The 25353-nt window shown below is 36.9% G+C and overlaps 1 protein-coding gene across 9 annotated transcripts in view; it reads right to left on the bottom strand.

Annotated features, from left to right (window-relative positions):
• The window catches only part of HMBOX1 (homeobox containing 1), a 195021-nt gene that overhangs the window by 113735 nt on the left and 55933 nt on the right, over nt 1-25353 (bottom strand). For all 9 annotated transcript variants that reach the window (XM_043487169.1, XM_043487168.1, XM_043487176.1 and 6 more), the window contains exon 2: nt 5598-5677. In XM_043487169.1, the coding sequence (XP_043343104.1) occupies nt 5598-5620 (23 nt within the window). In that variant the 5' untranslated portion in view covers nt 5621-5677. The remainder of the gene's footprint in view (nt 1-5597; nt 5678-25353) is intronic.

Here is a 25353-nt window from a genome sequence, read left to right as displayed (position 1 = left end):
CATTAAAAATAAAAACAGACGTTCTATGGGCCTAAAATAATATGTTGCAGGTTGTTTGTCCCCATGGGCCACACTGTCTGCCTTCTGCCTATTCACATTTTCTTTTGCTCTCTTCCAATATTCATTTGTGACAAGCTATTCATCATAAAAATCCTGTCTTCATGATTATTACATTCTTTCCCGATTGTTTTCTTCCTCCAAGATTTTATAATGAAAAATTTTAAACCCATAGAAAAGGTGAAAAAAAAGCTGACAGTGAATGCCTATACACTAATCATCGAGATTTTACCATTAGTATTTTACTTGCTTTACCACACAGTCTATCCATGCTCTAGGCACCCATCCCTCTATTCATTTCATTTTTTGATGCATTTCAAAATCAGTTACAGACATCTGTACACCTCTCCTTAAATCCTTCCACGTGTAGATCATTAGCTAGAGCTCAGTATTTGTTCAGGTATTTTTTTCTATTGAAGTAAAATTTACATAAAATAAAATATGCAAATCTTACATTCACCATTCTTTGAGTTCTGAGAAGTACATCCACCTGTGAAATTAAATCCCTGGGAAGATACAGAATATTACCCTCATGCCAGGAAGTTCCCTAGTGCTCCTTCCTGGTCAGTCCCCATTCTCTCTCCTCAGAGGCGACCGCTGCTCAGATTTTTTCTCATGACAGAGGTTAAGTTTTTCTGTTCCAGAACCTCATACAAATGGAATGTCTATGTACTCTTTTGTGTAAGGCTTCTTTCAGTATAAAGTTTTTGAGATTCATCTATGATGTTGTATCAGCAGTTTATGTTTTCTTATTGCTGAAGAGTACTTTATCGTAGGAATATACCACAGGTTTCTTTAGCCATTCTGTTTCATATGCTCGGAATGCCAATTACTAGCTATTCTAAAGCTCTGCCTATTACAGTTGTCCTACTCTACTAACTTCCTTGTCAGCTTCATACATCTGCCCTCCCCCCATCCCCAACCTATAATATATCACTGACTAGTTGGGTGAGAGAGAAAAAAACAAAACTTTCAACCAGAGTAATTCATTTATTTTTTCTCCTGACTAATGTCAACAGAAGAGTATACCTTGCTTAACACAAATGCTCTACTATTAAAATAATATGCAGTATTGGTAATGTTTTGTTTCATGCTAGTTACGTTATATAGGTGCATAACATGTGAACATTTACCAAGTTGTACACTACTGATTTGTACATTTTTCGGTAGGCATATTATATTCAAAATTTGTTGAAAAAGCTGTGTAAACATTTTCTGAATGGCTTATAAGAGACACTTGACACTACAGTTTTATCTTAACCCTCAGCCCTTGGTCCTTTCTAGTGTTTAGTAACATATTAGTTCTTAATCCCAGAAAGTTCTTTTTAAAAGTAGCTGCCAAATCCCCTTAGTAATCCAAATAATTTACCCTTTAACTTACTGATTTGGTAAATTCAGGTTTCTATATATTCTTTTCTCTTGAAAATGGAGTTGTTCACTGCTAACTTTAGTCTTCATGCTTTCAAAATACATCATAAACAGACCTTATCTTATATATGAGATTTCAAGGACTGTTTTATTTTGCAGACAGAAAAAATCAACCATGATATTTTCCTATCCCATTTATATCAGAGCTAATAGTATTCTATATGTAACTCTTCAAACCTCTTTCTGTATGGGGCAGCACTCTGTATATTAGTATACAACTAAAATGAATTGCGTGAATTTAATCTGTTAACTGAAAAGTATCCACTATAAAGCTTATATTAGACCGACCAGAACTAAAGATTCCACAGTATCTAAAACAATGTATTTATGTCATTTCAGAGTCACGGACTATGGGAACCACTTTATTTTTTGCCATGCTGCATAGTTTGTGGGACCTTGGTTCCCTGATCAGGGATCAAACTCACGCCCTCTGCAGTGGAAGTGTGGAGTCCTAAAGGCTGGACCACCAGGGAATTCCCTACGGAAGCCCATTTTAAGAGTGGTTAATTCAAAAGTCTTAAAAGAAGATAAAAGAAGGCACCTATTATTTTGTCTGCCCAGAATGTCTGTTTCGAACCACATGTTCTTGGAAAGGATGAAAGTGAAAAGTGGAAGTGTTAGTAGCTAAGTCATGTCCAACTCTTTGCAACCCCACGGATTACAGCCTGCCAGGCTCCTCTGTCCATGGAATTCTCCAGGCAAGAATAATGGAGTTGTTCCCATTCCCTTCTCCAAGGAATCTTCCCGACCCAGGGATTGAACCTGGGTCTCCTGCATTGCAGGCAAATCTTTATCATACAAGCCACCAGGTAAGCCCTGCCACTCAAAATGCCCTACCTTCTGGCCAATAGTGTAGGCACACAAGGAAACAGCCTTGCTCTTCTCAAAATATTCAGGTTAGAGTAGCAGGAAGATGGACAGTCACTATAACTGTGGTCAGCTGCAAGAAGATGTTAGTCTGGTATATTCCTCACCATGTAGAAGGAGCTAGTTTGTAGGAAAATAAGGCAGGCATAATAAGAAATGCAGGGCAAAGCAGAAAACTCTACAGTATTCACATTCGTTGTTCTAGTCATTCCTAAGACCCTACTACATCCCTGCTCTTCTTCTTATATTGTCATGTAACAGCATGAAAGTGAAAGTGTTAGTCATTCAGTCATGTCCAACTCTCTGCGATCCCATGGACTGTAGCCTACCAGGCTCCTCTGTCCATGGGATTCTCCAAGCAAGAATACTGGAATGGATGGCCATCCCCTTCTCCAGGGGATCTTCCTGACCCAGGGATTGAACCCAGGTCTTCTGCATTGAAGGCAGACTCTTTACCATCTGAGCCAACAGGGAAGCAGTTTAACTTCACAGAGACTTCCCTTTATGCTTCACTTTGTTTAAATTAGACGTATGTGCCCTGCACCAAGAGAGGTCCCTAATACAAAGACATACCTAAAATAAAAAGATCTACAATTGCTAGAGCAAACTGTATGACTGCCCTAGAGCAGGGTGGGATAATGAGCAGGATCAAATCATACATGTGACACTGAGGGCACGAGATTTTATTGAGAAAATGCCAAGATCAGAGGCTCGCTTAGATACTGAGAACAATATTCCAACGTACATTAACATAAACAAAGGCACACATCCTGTCATTTTCAAATTTTATTTCTTACAATTCACCTAGTTTAAGCACATCATCATGAGATTATGGCAATAATGACCTAGAAGGGTCATCTAAGTCCATGATACCAGCAATTCTTTTACAACAGAAAAAGATAACATGTAAAAGCTGAATTAATTTTCCTATATAACACAAGAACTGTTCACAGGATAAGGAACATCTTTCACTTTAAATTACTCATCTGAATGCAGACTCAGGCCAACAATAATTGAAAATGATGTGAGGAGAATTTCGACACTGTAATAACACAGACAATGTTTAAAGCATAAAAGAACAATTAAATTCAGGAATTATGGCTCAGTTCACAAAGTGACATTCTAAAATACCATACTATTAACACCACAATAGTAAACCCTTTTTACAATTAATTTTATCTCTACCTGTATATGTAAACCCTTCTTGAATAAGTCTTGAGGTTCAGAACAAACTTTAACTAAATCCTAGAATCATGTAGAGGAAAGAAGGTTAAAGCATTCACAAATGCCTATCTTGAAATCATATGTGCAAAAATGACACGACCACCTTACTTGTAAAGCATCAACAGCGAATAAGATTTTATTGGATAACAGTATTTTCTTGAGCTGGATTTTGCTGTTTTTATCTTGTTATCTAGAATGACTAGGCAAAATATGGTACAGTCATATATTAGTTTTGGCATTCATGGTATTTATTCCATGATGATTTAACACATTATAGAGTCAATCATAATATTAACCAACGAAAGACATACTAAAGGCTCTTCATACTATTTATGGCACGTCACTCTCACAACTATTATTACCATCAAAGGAATGGCAGTTTTAAAGTAAGAAAATGACAAGAGTAAGTAAGAAATGAAGATTTGCTGGGGACTGAGCTTACAATATGGAAAAGTGATTCTGTAACTCAAACCAATGGGAGAACTGACAGAACAAAGGCTATCACTATAGGTAAGAGCATAAAAATGTTTTCAAAATATATTGATATTGAGAAAAATAATATTATATTCAACTTATAATTATACTTTAATAGTTCTTAAATTACCACAAATTAAGGTTGAGATTTTTAAATAACAACCATCTATATACAATGGGGAAAGTAAAATCCAAGTAAAAACATGAAAGTCTGTAGAGGGAGATATAAATTAGGTGTGGAATCAGAGAATAGGAGACCATTTAGACAAAAATAATTCAATTAACATTTACTGAGATTTCCCCAGTGGCTCAATGGTAAAGAATCCGCCTGCCTATATAGAAGACGCAGGTTTGATCCCTGGGTCGGGAAGATTCCCTGGAGAAGGAATGGTAAGCCACTCCAGTATTCTTGCCAGGATAATCCCATGGAAAGAGGGGCCTGGTGGACTACAGTCCATGGTGTTGCAAAGAGTCAGACATGATTTAGGGACTAAACAACAACATTTACTGAATAACCTCTGTGTGTCAGACTACATACAAAGTAAAAAGAATGCAACAAGGCACAGATAAGGCAAAAAAAAAAAAAAAGCTTCACAATGTTTACATTCTAATGGCTATGGAGAACAGCCATTAACAAATAAACTGTACTTTTTAAAACAGGGAAAATTAGGCCCAAAGCAACAGAGTATCATCCCTTTCCCAAGTACACAGCTGCTTAGCAGCATCTCAGGCCACAGTTCACACTACCTGGTCTATTCCAGAGACTTTCTGATATACTATAAAATCAACAAGAGAAGAAAAATGTTTAACAAAAAATCTCAGTAACAAGGAAAATCTATCATTATTCTGCTTAGTGGATTACAGAACGGACAACCAAAACAGAAGGAATTTAATTGAAATGTAGACTGAACCGAATTTAAAAAAAAATACTTACGTTAAAGATGCACTTACTGAGCTAATAGGTGCTTTATCTTCTCTAATATCTGAAATTCCCGGAATACTTTTGTTCAGAGGCCTATTTAATATGAACTAGTGGTTACAGCTGATATCCTAGCACAAAAAACTCCCAATACCACCATCCAATTTGTATTTTTTACCAGACTCCAAAGAAAGGCTACCAACTGCATTAGCTAATAGGCTTAACTAGGCTTATTATCCCCAGCAGGTAAAGAAAATGGCTATTCGTGCTTATGAGTTTGCATACAAAGGGCAGCACTAAAGTAACATTCTACCAATATCCTGCTTGTCACAAGCAATTTAATACTAGCCATCTGTTTCACAAATTTCTAGGCTATTAAGCAGTTTAAAATTATAAGTAATTTTATGTTCAACTGAAAAATCTATGTTAGACTTCAAAGTTGAAAACAGAAATGGTAAAAGACAAAGGTGATACAGATCTGAAAACTCATTCCTTACCACATAACTATGAAAAAATTATTTCAACTCTACAATTGCCTGCTATCCTTTTTGTACTATAATATAATGATTTCTTAACTTTATTAAAACAATAGAGAAGATAAAAATTAAGAGAAGAACTAGATACTCACACCACTGGAAAGGAACTGAGCATACTTTACATGAGGTGAATCAATATCTTTGCTAGAGATGATCAGCGTTATTTATCATTCTGTAGAAAAAAAGACAGAAAATTCAGAAATACCTTTAAATTAAATACTGAATAAAAATTTTAATTATATAATTTAAGGATTAACAGTTAACATCAGATATAATCAGGTTTTTAAAAATTACTTTTTATTTTTCAAATAAAACATTTGTTTGAAGGAACATTTTAAAAACAGAAAAATACTTCAAATTACTCACTTGGAAAAATGAAAATCATCCCTGAAGTTTATCTTTATCTGTTACCAGATACCACCCAAGGAAACAGATTTAAACATGAAATGGAATATATATATACACACAATATTGTGACATTCAGAACAACTTGTTGATAATAACTCCAGCGCACTTACGTAGAATCCTATAAACAAAAAACATACCACAGCATGACTGAAGCTAATAGTCTTAACTGGGGGTAAAACCTGGGGTGTAGTTCCAAGTTTATTATTTATTTTGTTGTTGTTCAGTCGCTAAGTCACATCCGACTCTTTGTGACCCCACGGACTGTAGCCCGCCAGGCTCCTCTACCCATGTGATTTCCCAGGCAAGAATACTGGAGTGGGTTGTCATTTCCTTCTCTAGGTGATCTTCCTGACCCAGGGATCAAACCGACATCTCCTGCACTGGCACTGCGATTTACCACTGAGCCCCCAGGGAAGCCCATTATTTATTTTACTGCTAGCCAAATCTTACAGTGACTTAATTTCTTTGAGTATCAATTCACATCATAAAACAGAGGTAATAGGTAACTACTTCAAAAAGCTACAAGAACTTAAAACATTTTAAAAATGGTGGTGATGAAGTACTTCACAAACTATCAAGTAGCAGGGGCTTTTACTACTAACTTTAAAAAGACACCAATAACGATGTCCATTCTTGAACAGGCTTAAGTTAATAATGGAGCAAGTTCAGTACTTCTATCTTCTGATTAGCATTCTACTGCTTTATTCAGCGTTTAGACGCTGTGACCCCGTTCAATTCAGACACAGATCTTAACAAAAAATGAAATCTACTATTCACAGTTTAGGGGCTAAAGATCATGTATTACTGACTGCACTTACTAGCAGTTTCAAACCACAATATATACAGGGAACTATTTCCATTAACTCCAAGTTAATACTAAAAATTAGATGAAAGCCAAAAATGTTGATGTCAAAAACTATCACATTAAAATACACATTCAGCACTAAATTATATTAAGCAAGACCAAAGTGTCTAACAGTGATTAACGATATATGTGAAATGTACACAGTAAAGTTAGAAACCTTTCACATTTGCATATTCTAAACTGTAGCTTTAATGAAGTTCCTGCTGTAGTTAATATTCTTGCTGACGTGAGAAATACTGGTCCTACATGGCAGATATAAAACACAAGAAAACCTCCTAAAAATACTGTTGATTGCATTTCCTAGACAAAACACCAACAACAAGCCACAACATTGATTATTGGTCTATATATATTTTTTTTTTCACTCCTGCTCAAATTTAGTTAAAATATACTTAATACTAGCCCTGAAATAGAAACAAGGTCATAACGTGAGTAAGATATGGTCCCAGCAGTGTAAGAGCTTATTAAACTATGGCGGGGGTGGGGAGTAAAATAAAAATTTCATACACATACACACACACACACATCCAATAAAAGGCCTTGAAGTAATAAGACTAACAATGCAAGATTTATGAGCACAGCAATTCAGAAATTAATTGGTTACAGAAAACTGGGAAGACTTCTTTAAGTGAGATCTCAGCTGTTATTTGAAGTGTAGAATAAGACTTCCACCAAATCAAAGTGTGAAGGGAGGTGAGAATCAGTGGAAGAAAAAATCAGGAAGAGGAAACAGTTTAAAAAAGATTATGAAGGATGTTTAGGGACTAAGTAGACCTGTCTTGTTGGCCTTTAACATGTACGTATGAGGAACAGACAGGTAGAAAGGGAAGAATTCCACAGTCCATGGAGGGCTCATAAATGCCTTGCAGTATTTCTGATCTTAATTCTATAAATATGAGAATACCACCACAATTGAATCAGACAACCTAGGGGATAAATCACCAAAGACCTTCATTTCACAGATGAGGAAACAGATTAAGACACTGATACAGACCTGTATAAGTGCAACTCACTGAATTTATGTCATTTATATTCCAGACATAAATGGACTTGAAGTAATACATAAAAATAAAGCATTCAAAGGACAGAAGATCAAGCAAGTTGCTGTGAGCTCTCTGCTCCCAGGTTCAATAACATAGAGTGTTCCTGGCATAAGAGACAGATTTTTTAAATTGACAGATTAAAACTGTGTATTAAAATCACATCATTAGAATGGCTATAATTTTTGAAAAAACAGAAAATAACAAGTATTGGCACAGATGTGCATAAAATAAAACGTTTGTGTGTTCTGATGAAAAATGTAAAATGGGGGTACTGCTATGTAAAATAGTATGGTGGTTTCTTAAAAAATTTAAACATAGAATTATCAGAAGATCTGCAACTTCAATTCCAAGTATATACGCAGAAGTGAAAGCAGGGACTCAAAAATATATTTGGACACTCAAGTTCATAGTAGCATAGTCACAAAAGCCAAAAGGTGGAAACAAATATCTATCAACGGATGAATGGCTAAGCAAAATGTGATACATGCATATCATTCTGCATAAGGGAATATCATTCTGCCTTAAAAAAGAAGGAAATCCTGACATGCTAACGTCGATGAACCCCAAAGGCATTATACTAAGTGAAAGAAGCCAGCCACGAAAGGTCAAACACTGTCTAATTCCACTTTTACAAGATATTCAGTCTTCAAACTCAGAGGCAGAGAGTAGAATGGTTCTTAAGGGGGGCTGGGGAAGGAGGAGTTAGTGTTTAATGGTGCAAAGTTTTAGTTTGGGAAGATGAGAAAAAGTTCTGGAGATGGATGACAGTGATGGTTGTACAACAATGTTTATGGTACTTAGTGTCATGAACTGTTTGCTTTAAAATTGTTAAAATGGTAAGTTTTATATTATGTATGCTTTAGTACTGAAAAAAGAAGAGTGTTATAATAAAAGAAAACACATATTAAAAGGTATCAGGGATAAAAGTTTATGGATGCTGGATCATATTTAAGCACCTAGCTATAAAAAGTAAGCTATAAAAGATAAAAAGAAATCACCTACTTATTGGACTTCTCATCTACTATACTTAAAAGAGAAAGAGCTGAATAACATTCACAGATGACTGAGAGAATTCTGTACCAACAAAGCTTACATTTTTATATAAGAAAAACACTGCAAATATGCAAGAATTCAGAGAGTGTATTTTCTCAGTTACCTCAAATGAGACACATAATATAAAAAACTAAGAAAAATGTGCAAAAATATTTTTACTTATAAACTACAAGATGAACTAGATAATCTTTGGATCAAAGAAATCAAAATCTTCATTTTATCTGAAATGGTTTTAGTGTTCTGCTACATAGGACACGCAATAAATATATATTATATATGTGTGTGTGTTTTTCCACACAGAGAAATCTGATCTGTGGAAGAGATCCAGTAATGGTGGTAAGTGTAAGCACAGGGTGAGAACTGGACAGATTCAGAAAAGGGTGGGAAGGGGACTGTTCTCAGAGAACTGTATCATTTTAACCATATGAATGTTATTGCTCAGTTAATAAATCAAATTAATAAAAATAGGAATTAAGAGCAGGAGCTCACTGAACCCTTTGTAATTCAACACTAACTTGAAGATTATAGCAAACTAATAAGACATAAGAATGAATTAACTGGAATAAATACTGGAATGAAAGAGAAATATATACCTTTTTGCTAATGATCTAAATGAATACCTAAAAAATGTAAGCTACTCTAGTAAAAAAAAAAAGTTGAAGTTTTTTGTTAAGAAGTGTGACACAACACTTTAATTTAAAAAATTTCCCCTAGTTTAGCAGGAGACACCTAGAAAAACAGGAAAAAAAAATACATCAATCATACTAGTAACATTTTTCTAACACTTATAAATAGCTGTATTGAGAAAAAGGCTCCCCCTACAATTAAAGTTTAAAAATAGGGACTTAAAATTAGAAAAAAAAGAAGTCCAAGAACCTCCAAGAAAATGAAACAAAAGGAGAAGACCAGAAGTGGACTTCACCGGCCGGACAACAGAATACACACAAAAGACACTACGCAAACCAACACGACACCGGCGTGGGAACAGACACACAGCTGAGCGAAGAGAAAAAGAACTCAGTGATTTCAGAACATACAAGAAAACACACAAGCCATTTCAACAAGCTACGATAACTTATCATCGGGCAAAAAATTAGATCTTTATCTTAAATTATATATAAAATTTAAATTCCAGGTGCAATAAACACACATCTATAAAACTCAGAGACACATTCTACAACAAAATTTAGAAGACGGTATGTCTTTTAAGTATTCTTAACAAAGATGAGAAACTTTAAAAGGTAGACATAAGAGTTTAAAATTTCCTACTACAAAAAATCCATAAAGAATTTTTAAAAAGATGTCCTTGTCATCACAGGGGACTGGAACACAAAACTAAGAAGTACAGACATACCTGAAGTAACAGGTAGGTTTGGCCCTGGAGTACAGAATGAAGCAGGGCAAAGGCTAACAGAGTGTTGCCAAGAGAACACACTGGTCACAGCAAACACCCTCATCCAACAACACAAGATAAGACTCTACACATGGACATCACCAGATGGTCAACACCGAAATCAGACTGATTATGTTATTTGCAGCCGAAGATGGAGCAGCTCTATACAGTCAGCAAAAACAAGACTGGGAGCTGACTGTGACTCAGATCATGAACTCCTTATTGCCAAATGCAGACTTAAACTGAAGGAAGTATGGAAAACTACTAGACCATTCAAGTATGACATAAATCAAATCCCTTATGATTATACAGGGGAAGTAATGAATAAATTCAAGGGATTAGATCTGGTAGACAAGAGTGCCTGAAGAACTATACACAGAGGTTTGAAACACTGTACAGGAGGCAATAATTAAAACCATACCCAAGAAAAAGAAATACAAAAATGCAAAATGGTTGTCTGAGGAGGCTTTACAAATAGCTCAGAAAAGAGGAGAAGCAAAAGGCAAAGGAGAAAAGGAATGATATACCCATTTGAATGCAGAGATCCAAATAATAGCAAGGAGAGATAAGAAAGCCTTTCTAAATGAACAATGAAAAGAAATAATGATAAACAATAGAGTGGGAAAGATTAGAGATCTCGTCAAGAAAATCAGAGATACCAAGGGAACATTTCATGCAAAGATGAGCACAATAAAGGACAGAAATGGTATGGACCTAACAGAAGCAAAAGGTATTAAGAAGAAGCTGGCAAGAATACACAGAACTATACCAGCAATGTCTTAATGACTCAGATAACAACGATGGTGTGATCACTCACCAAGAATCGGACATCTTGCAGGGTGAACGATGGTGTGATCACTCACCTAGAATCAGACATCTTGGAGGGTGAAGCCACCTAGGCCTCAGGAAGCATTGTACATGAACTGAAAACTGCCAGATGTTCAAGCTGGATTTAGAAAAGGCAGAGGAACCAGAGATCAAACTGCCAACATCCATTGGATTATCAAAAAAGCAAGAGTTCCAGAAAAATATCTGCTTCATTAGCTATGCTAAAGCCTTTGACTGTGGGGATCACAACAAACTCTGGAAAATTCTTCAAGAGACAGGAATACCAGACGACCTTACCTACCTCCTGTGAAACCTGTATGCAGGTCAAGAAGCAACAGTTAGAACTGGACATAGAATAAAGAGCTAGTTCCAAATAGGGAAAGAAGAACGTCAAGGCTGTATATTGTCACCTTGTTTACTTAACTTATATGTAGAGTACATCATGCAAAATGTTGGGCTGGATGAAGCTCAAGCTGGAATCAAGATTGCCAAGAGAAATATCACTCACCTCAGATATGCAGATGACACCACCCTTATGGCAGAAAGTGAAGAAGAACTAAACAGCCTCTTGATGAAAGTGAAAGAGGAGAGTGAAAAAGTTGGCTTAAAACTCAACATTCAGAAAACTAAGATCATGGCATCCGGTCCCATCACTTCATGGCAAATAGATGGGGAAACAGTGGAAACAGTGACAGACTTTATTTTCTTGGATTCCAGAATCACTGCAGATGGTGACTATAGCTATGAAACTAAAAGACACTTGCTCCTTGGAAGAAAAGTTATGACAAACCTAGACAAGGTGTTAAAAAGCAGAGACATCACTTTGCTGACAAAGGTCCGTGTAGTCAAAGCTATGGTTTATCCAGTAGTCAAGTATGGATGTGAGCACTGAACTATAAAGAAAGCTGAGTGCCGAAGAATTGATGCTTTTCAACTGTGGTGTTGGAGAAGACTCTTCAGAGTCCCTTGGACTGCAAGGAGATCCAACCAGTCAATCCTCAAGTAAATCAGTCCTGAATATTCATTGAAAGGACTGACACTGAAGCCGCAGTTCCAATACTTTGGCCACCTGATACGAAGAGCCAACTTTCTGGAAAAGATACTGATGCTAGGAAAAATAGAAGGCAGGAGGAGAAGGGGACGACAGAGGATGAGATGGTTGGATGGCATCACGAACTCGATGGACGTGAGTTTGAGCAAGTTCAGGGAGATGGTGAGACAGGGAGGCCTGGCGTGCTGCAGTCCACGGGGCTGCAAAGAGTCGGACACGACCGAGCAACTGAACAAAACAAAAAACAAGCAAATCAGAAAAAATATTTGACATGTAGAGAAAGAATAGATCCAAGCTGTCATATTTATTAAAAAAAACAAAAACACTCAAATTTACTAGAAGTCAGAAAAATAACAATTAGTTGAACAACGAGATATAAATTCAGCAAAAATTTAAAAGATTATAATATGTCCTCAAAGGGTACGGTCCTTTACTGGTCTAAGGACAAAGTCCTTTTGGAAAGAAATCCGGCAACATAAACTGAAATTTAAAGTATTTACACTTTTGAGTCCCCTGGACTGCAAGGATATTCAACCAGTCCATCCTAAAGGAAATCAGTTCTGAATATTTACTGGAAGGACCGATGTTGAAGCTGAAACTCCAATACTCTGGCCATCTGATGTAAAGGGCTGACTCACTGGAAAAGACCCTGATGCTGGGAAAGACTGAAGGACAGAGGATGAGATGGTTGGATGGCATCACTGACTCAGTGGACATGAGTTTGAGTAAACTCCGGGAGCTGGTGATAGACAGGGAGGCCTGGCATGCTGCAGTCCATGGGGTCGCAAAGAGTCAGACACGACTGAGCAACTGAACTGAACACTTTTAATGAGTAGTCCTATTCCTGGGAATCTATCATATATAAACAAAAGTAATCATACACAATACGTACAACTTATTTACGTATTTACTTACATAGGATATTTATTGTCATTTATTTCCCTATTTCTTGTCTCTATAAACAGAACTGTTTCAATCCATACAGGAATGGCTGAATAAATAACAATATACTTTGATCAATGAACACAATGCAATCAAGTAGAGTTTTATCAGGTGACTTGGTGGGATTTGCACACTGCCACATTGAGTTAAAAAATGAACAGCAAAATGCAATCAAATGAGTATGATGAGATTGAAAAAGAAAACCTACAATAACAAAAATGAAAGTTGCTCAGTCATGTCTGACTCTTTGCCACGCCATGGACTATATATATATAGTCCATGGAACTCTCCAGGCCAAAATACTAGAGTGGGTAGCCTATCCCTTCCCCAACAGATCATCCCAAGCCAGGAATCCAACTGGGGTCTCCTGCATTGCAGGTAGACTCTTTACCAACAAAAACAGTCCTTTTATAGGCATGTCTCCTGTCAGTATGCTTATTGACATACATACATAAACGGACATGGGGAAAAAATAGATGGTCAACAGGTATTGGAGGTGGGGTTAAGGATGAGGGTATACATAGGGAATATGCGTAAGGAAGGATAAAAGCATCTATGCAATAGTTAAATACACAATAATGCAAACAAACTGTAAACATTCCTACTATCAGAAATGGAGTCAATTGTCAAATAATGATTTTAGGGTTGTAAAAATTCAACACAATGTCAGGTTTTTCCATAAGGAAAAAGACTATTGTCAGCACTGATGATCCTTGAAGAAAAAAATGTAACCTGGAAAATCCATTAGGAATAAGAACCTGTAGATGGTGGTAAAAAGGTTCTTTTTATTCTAGTTTTTCTCTTTAACATAAAAAGTATTAAACCATATAAGGTAAAGGAGAATTTCAAAAGATACAAAGTAAAAGTTAAGTCTGTCTTCTATCCCAAATTCCTTTTTCTCTTCCACTGAGACATTATACAGTTCCTTCATACATCTTAGAACATGGAAGTGTAATTTTAGGCTAAGTTCCCAGTAGAGGAATCATTATGACAAAAAGCATATACCTTGTAAACTATGATAGAGAGATTTCGCCGAATGGCCTCCCTAAATAAGATCAATCCATACCCCTACCTTCAGGAAATGCTTAAGTGCGAATCCAGTATGTCACTGGTGATTTAAAATCAAATTTACATTGTGCAGTTTGGTATGTATCTTGTTTTATTCAATAATGGTAAACACAGAAAGGGCAGAATATTTTAAGAAAGCAAAGCACAAGAGAAAGGGAAGAGTTAGCTCTAACAGCACAGGCAGCAAGTCAGTCATCATAGGAAGAGGTAACAGGACACTGCTAATGACAACCAGTGAGACCCTTAAACTCAGATCTGGATATCAAAAAAGATCTCTCAGAAGTTCAAAACAACCATTACAGATCTCCTTTACTGCTCTTTCAGCACCTGACACAGAAACCACTGTTATATACCTAGAATACCAATTCAGAGAAAAATTAAAAAATGTGTAAATATACAGAGATACACAAGCCTTACAATCCCATAAGTTTGACACTATTAGTACTTGGAATTTAATGATGAGGAAGTAAAATTCCTTCCTTGCTGGATGCACATTAAACACACACACAGATATATAAATGCAACACACGGAGGAAAAAAACAGGTCATAAAACTGCATCAGAATAATACTATATATCTAACATAGAGTCCTTTCTTAAATGGTGGTTTTTAAAAACTTTTTAATATGAAAATTTGTAAACATGTACAAAGGCAGAACAATAAATGTTTAAGTACCCATCACCCTCCTTCAAAAATTCTTTCTTGTTCCCCTGGCTCCAAAGGGTATTTTCAGGCCAATTTCAGATATCTTATCTCTTTAACATCCAATTCTCTTCAAGTTTCAGTATCTGGTTTCCAAATCCAGAGTAAATAAGACATAGGAACTTAGAAAGAGACAGTTCAGTTCAGTTTAGTCACTCAGTCGTGTCCGACTCTTTGCAACCCCACGGACTGCAGCACATCAGGCCTCCCTGTCCATCACCAACTCTCAGAGCTTGCTTAAACTCACGACCATCAAGTCGGTGATGCCATCCAACTATCTCATCCTCTGTCACTCTGATGTCTCCTTCTCCTTCTGCCTTCAGTCTTTCCCAGCATCAGGGCTTTTTCCAATGAGTCAGTTCTTCGCATCAGGTGGCCAAAGTATTGGAGTTTCAGCTTCAGCATCAGTCCTTCCAATGAATATTCAGGACTGATCTCCTTTAGAATAAACTGGTTGGATCTCCTTGCAGTCCAAGGGACTCTCAAGAGTCTTCCCCAACACCACAGTTCAAAAGCATCAATACTTCGGGGCTCAGCTTTCTTTTTACAGTCCAACTCTCACATCCATACACGACTACTAGATTAACCATAGCTTTGACTACATGGACCTTTGTTAAAGCACTGTCTCTGCTTTTTAATATGCTGTTTAGGTTTGTCATAGCTTTTCTTCCAAGGAGCAAGCACCTTTCAATTTCATGGCTGCAGTCACCATCTGCAGTGATTTTGCAGCCCCCAAAAATAAAGTCTGTCACTGTTTCCCCAGCTATTTATGCCATGAAGTGATGGGACCAGATGCCATGATCTTAGTTTTCTGAATGTTGAGCTTTAAGCCAACTATTTCACCCTCCTCTTTCACTTTCATCAAGAGGCTCTTTAGTTCTTCTTCGCTTTCTGCCTTAAGGGTGGTGTCATCTGTGTATCTGAGGTTATTGATATTTCTCCCAGCAATCTTGATTCTAGCTTGTGCTTCATCCAGCCCGGCATTTCGCATGACATATTCTGCATATAAGTTAAATAAGCAGGGTGACAATATATAGCCCTGATGTACTCCTTTCCTGATTTGGAACCAGTCTGTTGTTCCATGTCCAGTTCTAACTGTTGCTTCTTGACCTGCATACAGATTTCTCAGGAGGCAGGTGGTGGTCTGGTATTCTCAACTCTTTAAGAATTTTCCACAATTTGTTGTGATCCACACAGTCAAAGGCTTTGGCGTAGTCAATAAAGCAGAAGTAGATGTTTTTCTGGAACTCTCTTGTATTTTTGATAATCCAATGGATGTTGGCAATCTGATCTCTGGTTCCTCTGCGTTTTCTAAATGCAGCTTGAACATCTGTTAGTTCACAATTCACGTACTGTTGAAGCCTGGCTTGGAAAATTTTGAGCATTATTTTGCTAGCGTGTGAGATGAGTACAATTTTGCAGTAGTTTGTACATTCTTTGGCATTGCTTTTCTTTGGGATTGGAATGAAAACTGACCTTTTCCATACTGAGTGCAGCACTTTCACAACATCATCTTTTAGGATTTGAAATAGCTCAACTGGAATTCCATCACCTCCACTAGCTTTGTTCATAGTGATACTTCCTAAGGCCCACTTGGCTTCAGGAATGGAGAAGGGAATGGCAAACCACATCAGTATTCTTGCCTTGAAAACCCCATGAACAATATGAAAAGGCAGAAAGTGACAGAAAGGGTATAAAAAGGCTTTACCATGGGGGGATGGTGGGGTGGGCGGGAATGATAGCTACCTGAAAAGAGCAAAATAACTAAAAAAACTAATTCTAGATACATACACGTAATACCCACTTATCAAATAGTTAAAGTCATGTTTAGGAACTTCATTTTTAAAAGACAGGTAAGTATGTGATAGATTTGTTTTTAAAAGCTGAAGTGGTTAAAAGCAAGGTTTTCATTTTAGGAAGTTAATCAGGTGTTTCACATGTGTCAAACATTTTTCCCTGAACAAAGCCAGGTAAGTGAGGCCTTACTACAATGAATGGTTGGTGACATGTGAGGAAAACCAACCAGATATTAGGAATTAAAGACTCATCTAAATTTGAGTATTATTAATAATCTTTCAAACGATGCTTCTAGGTAGCCAGGTTAAAACTGTAAACAACTACTAACTGTAAATAACAATTACTGTGCTTAGTCACTCAGTCGTGTCTGAATCTATGTGACCCCATGGACTGCAGCCCACCAGGCTCCTCTGTCCGTGGGGATTCTCCAGTCAAGAATACTGGAGTGGGTTGTCATGCCCTCCTCCAAGGGATCTTCCCAACCCAGGGACTGAACCCAGGTCTCCTGAATTGCAGGTGGATTCTTTATCATTTGAGCCACCAGGAAAACCCAATAGCTACTACTACTATTTAATGAGTACTACCCTGGGCCGGGTCTCCCTGGTGGCTCAGTAAGAATCTGCCTGTAATGTAGGAGACTCAGGTTCGATCCCTGGGTCAGAGATTTCCTTGGAGGTGGAAATGGCAACCCACTCCAGTAATCTTGCCTGGGCAATCTCATGGACAGAGGAGTCTAGCAGGCTACCATCCATGGGGTCACAAAAGAGTTCGACATAATTTAGCAACTAAACAACAACCATCACCCTTGGCCAACATTCACTGGTTAAGTGTTTTATACATACAAACTCATTTAATCTCACCATCCTCTGAGGTAGATAACTAAGACAAGACACCACTTGCCCAGGGCTTCCCAGGTGGCCCTAGTGGAAAAAAAAAAAAAAAAAAAAAAAGTCTGCCAATGCAGGAGACATAAGAGACGTGGGTTTGATCCCCAGGTCAGGAAGATCTCCTGGAGGAGGGCATGACAATTCACTACAGTATTTTTGCCTGGAGAACTCCATGAACACAGGAGCCTGGCAGACTACAATCCTTGGGGTGGCAAAGAGTCAGACACAACTGAAATGACTTAGCATGCACACACCACTTGCCCAAGGTCAATCAGCTAGTGGACTTCCCTTTTCTTATTAGAACTGTAACTGAAGTCCTTATGTTAGTCTTCGTCTTTCTTCAAAATGTAAGATTAGGGATATAATTTTATCTTTTCTCTGGAGCAAATGTTTACTTGTGTTAAGTACCATGCAACAAGCTGGTCAACAGATATACCACTAAGATACTAATGATGTTCCTCTTATGTTTTACTCATTATGATTCACTGCTTAAGGTTGTATACCATGGAGAGTTTTATTCCCAAAGAATTATTACATATACTTGTTAAACTTTTAAAGACAGAAATACTCATGTAGCTCCTCCTACATTTCCAGTCACAGGGAAGTTTAATGTAGAGTTTGGCTAATAAAGATACTCCTTTAACAGACTCAAACTCTTCTTATAACTTGAAGCCACTCAGCCAGCTGAATCGATAAAGACTACGCTTCTTCTTTCTTTTCCACAAGGCAGTGTTTTAAATGTCTGTAAAATCTTCACAAAGAGTCTCCATGCTAAACAGTCCCAGTCATGATTCCAGTTTGACAGGGTTTCTTTGTCATTATCTAATCTTCTCTTAAAAAGTGGGTCTCGCCACATTCGGCACAGACACCTGCAGAGAACCTAACCAGAGCAGGATACAGGGAACTATTAGTTTTCTTGTTCTGAACCCAAAATCATATTACTTTCTCCCACCACCAAGTCATTTTTGTGAGTGTATTAAGTTTACAGGCAAAACTTTTGCACATTCATTAACGAAGCAGTGATTAAACATCAAAGAGAGAACTGAACTGACTCAGGCTTTTATCCATGCTTCTTTTTCCTAAACTTGAGGCTTTTTTTATTTTTTAAAAGCAGAACAGTTTCATTTTTGCTTTTCTTTTCTTGTAAGTAAATATTACTATTTGATATATATTATATATTTTATTTGTCTATTATCTGTGTCATTATTTTCTATTTTCTACATGTACTCTTAAAGTAGTACTGGAATATAACAAGCACCATTTATTATTGAACTAACTCACAAACAGATGGAAGAGAGTGGAACATTCATATCCTTTTGGCGTCTGGGAAGCAATCTCTAGACTACTACACTTCACTGCTAAATGATCTTAATGTTTTATCAAGAAATACACAATCAGAAGAGCTGTAACTACCACATGCCCTCTAGAATTTACTATGACAATTTAATACAGGAATTATAGCCTTTGATTACTTTTAAGATATGTGGTGGTTTTGATGTTACCCTCTGTATGTTTCCCCTGCTTTTCTATTCTAAAATAATTATATAACCTGAAAATAAAACTACACATCTCCCCATCATTAATATTAGAGTGACTGAAGTCGCTCAGTCGTGTCCGACTCTTTGTGACCCCATGGACTGTAGCCTACCAGGCTCCTCCATCCAAGGGATTTCTCCAGGTAAGGATACTGCAGTGGGTTGCCATTTCCTTCTCCAGGGATCTTCCTGACCCAGGGATCGAACCCGGGTCTCCCTCATTGCAGGCAGACGCTTTACCATCTGAGCCACCAGGGAAGCAGAGGAACAACCAGGAAGGTCCCACTGAGATTAGAGTAGGTAACTTTTAAATTCTGTTGAACTACGCTATGAAATGTTAGGGAATAGCAATCCTTAAATCAGAGGATGAGCCACCATCTCCTCAAATGTACTGACTCCAGCTAGGACCATCTTTATACCATAGTCAGTTTAGATGCCACTTCCTTTGTGGCCTCATTATTAGAGTTGTAGTTATATACTCTGTGGTGTGATTTCAGATTTTTTTTTAAATTCATTTAAGTTAAAAACACATCTATGGAGCCGCTACTCTTTATATGATACGATTTAGCATCCCTGCTATGAAAGTGAGGGTTCTCTACTCTCATGAGGTTGTTACTGTTTCATGACTCTGTTATTCTTCTGAATTACAATACAAATATATGACAGCAGGCAGCACTTTCTCCTCATGTCAGTTTAGAACAGTTATTCCTAAACTGTGCTGTGCCTCCAAATTATATGGATATCTTTTAAAATCACAGAATCCCTAGCCAACTCTGGACTTACTGGATCCAAATCACTGGAGGTAAATATCCAAGAATATTTTTAAACAGCTTCTGAGGTAATTCTATTTGGAATCTACTGTTCTGGAGGACAAGAAAAAACTCTATAATTATGCAATGCCATCGTCCTTATATAAAATATAGTGTATAGGCATAAAGACCATTGTGAGCATACCCACACGCAAAACATCTATTATTTCCTACACAACATTCCAAGCTGAATACTTGGCAAAATAAATGTAATTGGTTATTCATAATTGAAAGTGAATTTGAGAGCACTTAAGATATGTCTGGGCTTTCCCGGTGGGTAAAGAACACTGCCTGCCAATGCAGGAAACACCGGTTCAATCGCTGGGTTGGGAAGATCCCCTGGAGAAAGAAATGGCAACCCACTTCAGTATTCTTGCCTGGCAAACCCCATGGACAGAGGAACCTGGCTGTAGTCCATGGGGTTGCAAAAGAGTCAGCCATGACTTAAGGACTAACCAACAATAAGATATGTCTACTTCAAGGGAACTCATGTAATAGACACTGGTCAAAACAATTTATAAATATTCTCAAACTAGTCTTCTGTCTAAAAGTTGTGTCCTCCTTTACCTAGTAAGTACTTGTCCCAGCCAAGGAGTTCCCATAGCCCTGCAAAAAAATTAATGCTTCCTTCCCCCTTTCCTTTCCACCAATTTCAGAGACTCTTATAAGACAGCAAACTTTTGCAAAACTCTCTGCTAGTAGGGTACCACAAATATATTTCTCCTATATTACATTATAATTCATATACAAATCTGCCTCTTTCCTAAAATGTGAGCTTCTTAAGAGCAAGGATTATTTATCAACTGCTGTAGTCCCAGCTCCTACTGAGGTGTGGGGCTCCCCTGGGGTTGCAGAGAGTCAGATACGACTGAGTGACTAACACTACTACTACCACCAAGGTATAAACGGTAAATAAATCTTTGCTTAGTTAAGAAATGGTTGAAAATGTCTATTTTCTAGTCTCTTTCAAACTAAATAATCTTAACAGTACTGATCCTCGAAATTAACACCAAAAAGATGTTACTAATATAAAAATTAATGCAGTTCGAACGTTTTCCAAGAAAACGGATAAGCATTTATTAAATACTGAATATGTCCTATAGGCCAAATGATAAGAAAATGCGAAAGATACAAAAATAGAGCTTTGCTCTTGATAGCAGGGTAAGTAATATTAATGTTCCCAAAGAGATATTCTGCCATTGGTTTACAATCTACATTCACAGTATCCTTGGAGCCAAACTCTGTTAGGGCTGTTGATGTCCCTTAGGGAGCTAACGATACTGGCCGGAGAACTCAGCAGTCTAACAGCTCCATGTTGTCTAGGCCATGACAGTTCTCCAGAGTTCACTACAACAGGAAAACTTAGTGATTTGAATGGCAAGAGTTTCTTGTCAACATTATAAATAAATTTTAAAGTCTGTGTTACTACCATTCAAATATCCCCTGGACTAAAACAAAAATATACAAAAAACATTCCTGTTGGCATACACCTAGAATACCTTGATGTTAAAATATAACAATTTACTCACAGAACCAATCCAGATGCTCCCATCTATTGTGCAAACATTCATGTGCCTTTGAAGCCTCTATTCTCTTTTGCAGGAAGATTATATTAACACACTGATAATTTCCAGAACAGTAACTTGTGATTCTGCATTTCTGGATGATCCAATATCTTCCTTACCATTTTGCATTTCCCCTATCTCAGCAGTTTTCCAAGGTTTAATAAATGAAATAACAATAGAATTGAAGTAAGATACTTCATTAAGCTAGAATAAAGTGACTCATAAAATCTTATATTAAACTGGAATTGATGTTAACAATGTTTCCTAAATACCCCAGCTTACAGAGGAAAAAAAAAAATTCTGATAATTGGAGCCAGAAACCCTGATGCCCAGATTACTGCTTACACAAATTTACCAACAAATAGAAGCAAATATTCCCATCAGTCATTCAAAAACTCAGGGTCTATTTAAATGCATGTCATTTAAAAGCTTTGTTAAAAATTCAGAATTATGACAAGTGTGCAAACAGAAGTTGTCCCATAGCTGGACTTAGGCAAGTATTTCTTATAGAGGGAGAAATAAAATTTAACATATTTTGGGAAATACTATCTTAAGAAGTGTTTGTTATACACCTTCCCCAGAGGAACTTCTTTTATGCCTCAATCCTGCAGGGTTTTGCATTCATTCATTTATGCTTTTAACAAACACTTACTGAGCACCTAGTATATGCCAGGCACTGAGAAGTACAGCAGTGAACAAAATAAAACTGTGTTCACATAAAACCTTACATTTCTGTGGGGAAAGACAAATTTTAAAAAAGAGTCAATCATACAGTATTCAGATCATGATAAATACAATAGAGAAAAATAAAGATGGGAACGAATTCAGGATTATAATTTTGAAATAGGAAGAAAGCCACGTAGATATAGGAGAAAGGACATTTAAGGTCAAGACCTTGACACAGAAATTGTCTACCATGTTCAAATAACAGCACCAAGGACAGTGTGGCCAGAGTTGCATGGGCAAAGGATAACATAGTAGAACATGAAAACTGGGGGTTACTGGGAGGACAAGATCAAAGAGGAATCTGTAACTGAAAATTTCTGTTAAAAATATGAAATATTACTTTAGCTAGATTGGGGTTAAATCAATAGCCTAGGGATGACTCAACTTAATAGGAAACTTATCATGAATTGCTAATGGTAGAATTTCTAACATCAACAGGTTGCCAGAGAGACGTTATTTTTGGACATTCCAGGCATCCATTAAATTATACTTCTGAGAGCATTATCAACTACTTTTATAAATGACTAGCTTTGAAGCATACCCTTGTCAATTTACTAGGAGGTGAGTGCTGAAAAGGGGATGAAGAAGGCTGAGGATAAGGGAATTCATGTTTCCCACTACAGAGAAGTAGAGACATGCTTTATCTCCCATATCTCAGGAGGTATGCTAATATATAATTCAAAATAGGAAGATGGTCAATCAGATTGTTTCCAAGTTAAAGCTGTGGTCAAACAAATTTCAGGGAGCCTATCTATACTTTATTCACTACTTATAATACTTAAGCATCCCAAGGACAAGTTTCTTTTATTTTTTACATTTTTCCACAGTCTACCATTGTTAGGCCCTCATATTTTGTATCGTCTGATTGAACAGACAAAAACATACCTCAAGTCATGAGGACAGGCTCTGCACCTGAGCTGGGGAGCACGCAACTTTCTCATACTTCTGCCTTTGAAAACCTGGGGCTTGGAAAGCAAAGGAAATCATTTTTAAAAAATGAAGACAACCCACAGGATGGAAGAAAATATTTGCTAACGATGTGACTGACGAGGGAATTAGTCTTTAAAATTTACAAACAGCTAATGTGGCTCAATATCCAAAAAAAAACACAAAACACAAAACCCTAAACAATCCAATCAAAAAGAGGGCAAAAGGCCTAAAGAGCTAATTCTTCAAAGACATAAAGACAGCCAACAGGCACATGAAAAAATGCTTAACATCATTAATTATTAAAGAAACGCAAATCAAAACTATAATGAGGTTATCACCTCACACCAGCAGGAATGGCCATCATCAAAAAAATCAACAAACAATAAATGCTCGAGAGGATGTGAAGAATGGGGAACACTCCTGTACTGTTGGTGGGGATGTAAACTGGTACAGCTACTATGAAGAACAGTATGGAGGTTCCATAAGAAACTACAAATAGAGCAACCAAATCATCAACCAAATGATCTAGCAATCCCATTCCTGGGCATACATGTGGAGGAAAAACATGATTCGAAAAGATACATGTAGCCCAGTGGTCGCTGCAGCATTGTTTACAATAACCAAAACCATGGAAACAAACTAAAACATCCATCAACAGATCAAAGGATAAAGAAGGTGTAATATACATATTCAATAGAACATTACTCAGCCATTAAAAAGAATAAAATACTGCCACTTGTAGCAAATGAATGGTCTTAGACATCATCATACTAAGTGAAGTCAGACTAAGACAAGTATCATACGATATTTATATGCAGAATCTAAAAAAATGATACCAATGAACTTACTTACAAATTAGAAACAAATTCACAGAATGAATGAACTTCTGGTTACCAGGGAGGAAGGGCAGGGAGGAGGGATAGTTAGGGAGTTTGGGATTGACAGGTATACTCTGCTATATTTATAACACATAATCAACGATGACCTACTGTATAACACAGGAAACCCAGCTCAGTATTCTGCAGTAACCTATGTGGGAAAAGAATTGGAAAAAGAATAGATACGTGTGTATGTATAACTGAGTCACTTTGCTGTATACCTGAAACACAACAGTGGGAACCAATTGTGCTCCTACATAAAACAAAAATCAAAAAACCTCAGGCTTCAGATAACCATCCTATTTTCTCTACTACTTTTTTTTCCCATGTTCCCCGTGATCTGGTCATCCCAGCATGATCATGTATTCCACTCCAGATTCATAATGGCTTATCTCAGTTTTATCTGCTAAGTCTTCATATATTTCAAATCCCTTATTCTGAACTATTTTCCTCAGATACCTAATGTAAAGTTCAGGAGTTCTCCAACTATATGGAGAAGCATAATGTATAATGTACCATGGAAATAGACAGTATTAATATTGTAAATTACTTACTGTATCCTTCCGAATACAATCAGCTTTCAAAAAGCACCCTCTATACTATAGATCTATATCTAATTATAGGTGGTAAGACTTCTTCAATCTTTAGAATAATTTCCAGACTCAGATCTGTTTTAAATTCTTTTATGTCTAACCAGCATCAAAAAATGTGCTGACTCTGTATCCCATGCTCCTTATTACGTCTTTTCATATGAGTTAATATACAAATAAAAGATCTTAAAATACTTACCAAGCTCATTCATATTAAAGATAATCTCTATGAAAGGTAGGAAATGATTCAGTCTTAAAATTCTATGGTTATACTTTTTGCCATATTCCCAGATACCGTGTTAGATAACATCAAGATATTAATATAATTGATAGGCTGCCATTTTATTTTTTGTTGTTGTTGTTTCTGAAAGGATTTATTATTCTTCAAAATACACAGAACCCCACAAAACAGAATGTAATAAACAGGCTAGGGAATTGCAACTGAGAGAAACATAGGGTGAAGTGATGAGAACTTGTCTGGGGCTGGCCACACATTTGGCAGTAAGATGGCTAGTATAGGCTGCCATTTTAAAACTGAAGTTTATAGCTAGAAAAATCCACTCTTTACAAGGAGAATTAAAATAAAATACAAGTACAGGCTAAACCAAATTAATGTTAATTAACCTCCTTAGTAGGTTCTTTTACCTGTGACCTTCTGTATCTTCCTTGAGACTTCCTCTTTCTGCTGTATTAATGCCATGGTTTCCAACTGCCTTCTCTGCCTCAATCTTGTTACACATAGTTAAGTTAATCTTTCTAAGGTGCAAAAAAAAAAAAC

The sequence above is a fragment of the Cervus canadensis genome, chromosome 14 (genome assembly GCF_019320065.1).
Source record: "Cervus canadensis isolate Bull #8, Minnesota chromosome 14, ASM1932006v1, whole genome shotgun sequence".
NCBI lineage: Eukaryota > Metazoa > Chordata > Mammalia > Artiodactyla > Cervidae > Cervus > Cervus canadensis.
This window is presented reverse-complemented; position numbering and strand designations above follow the sequence as displayed.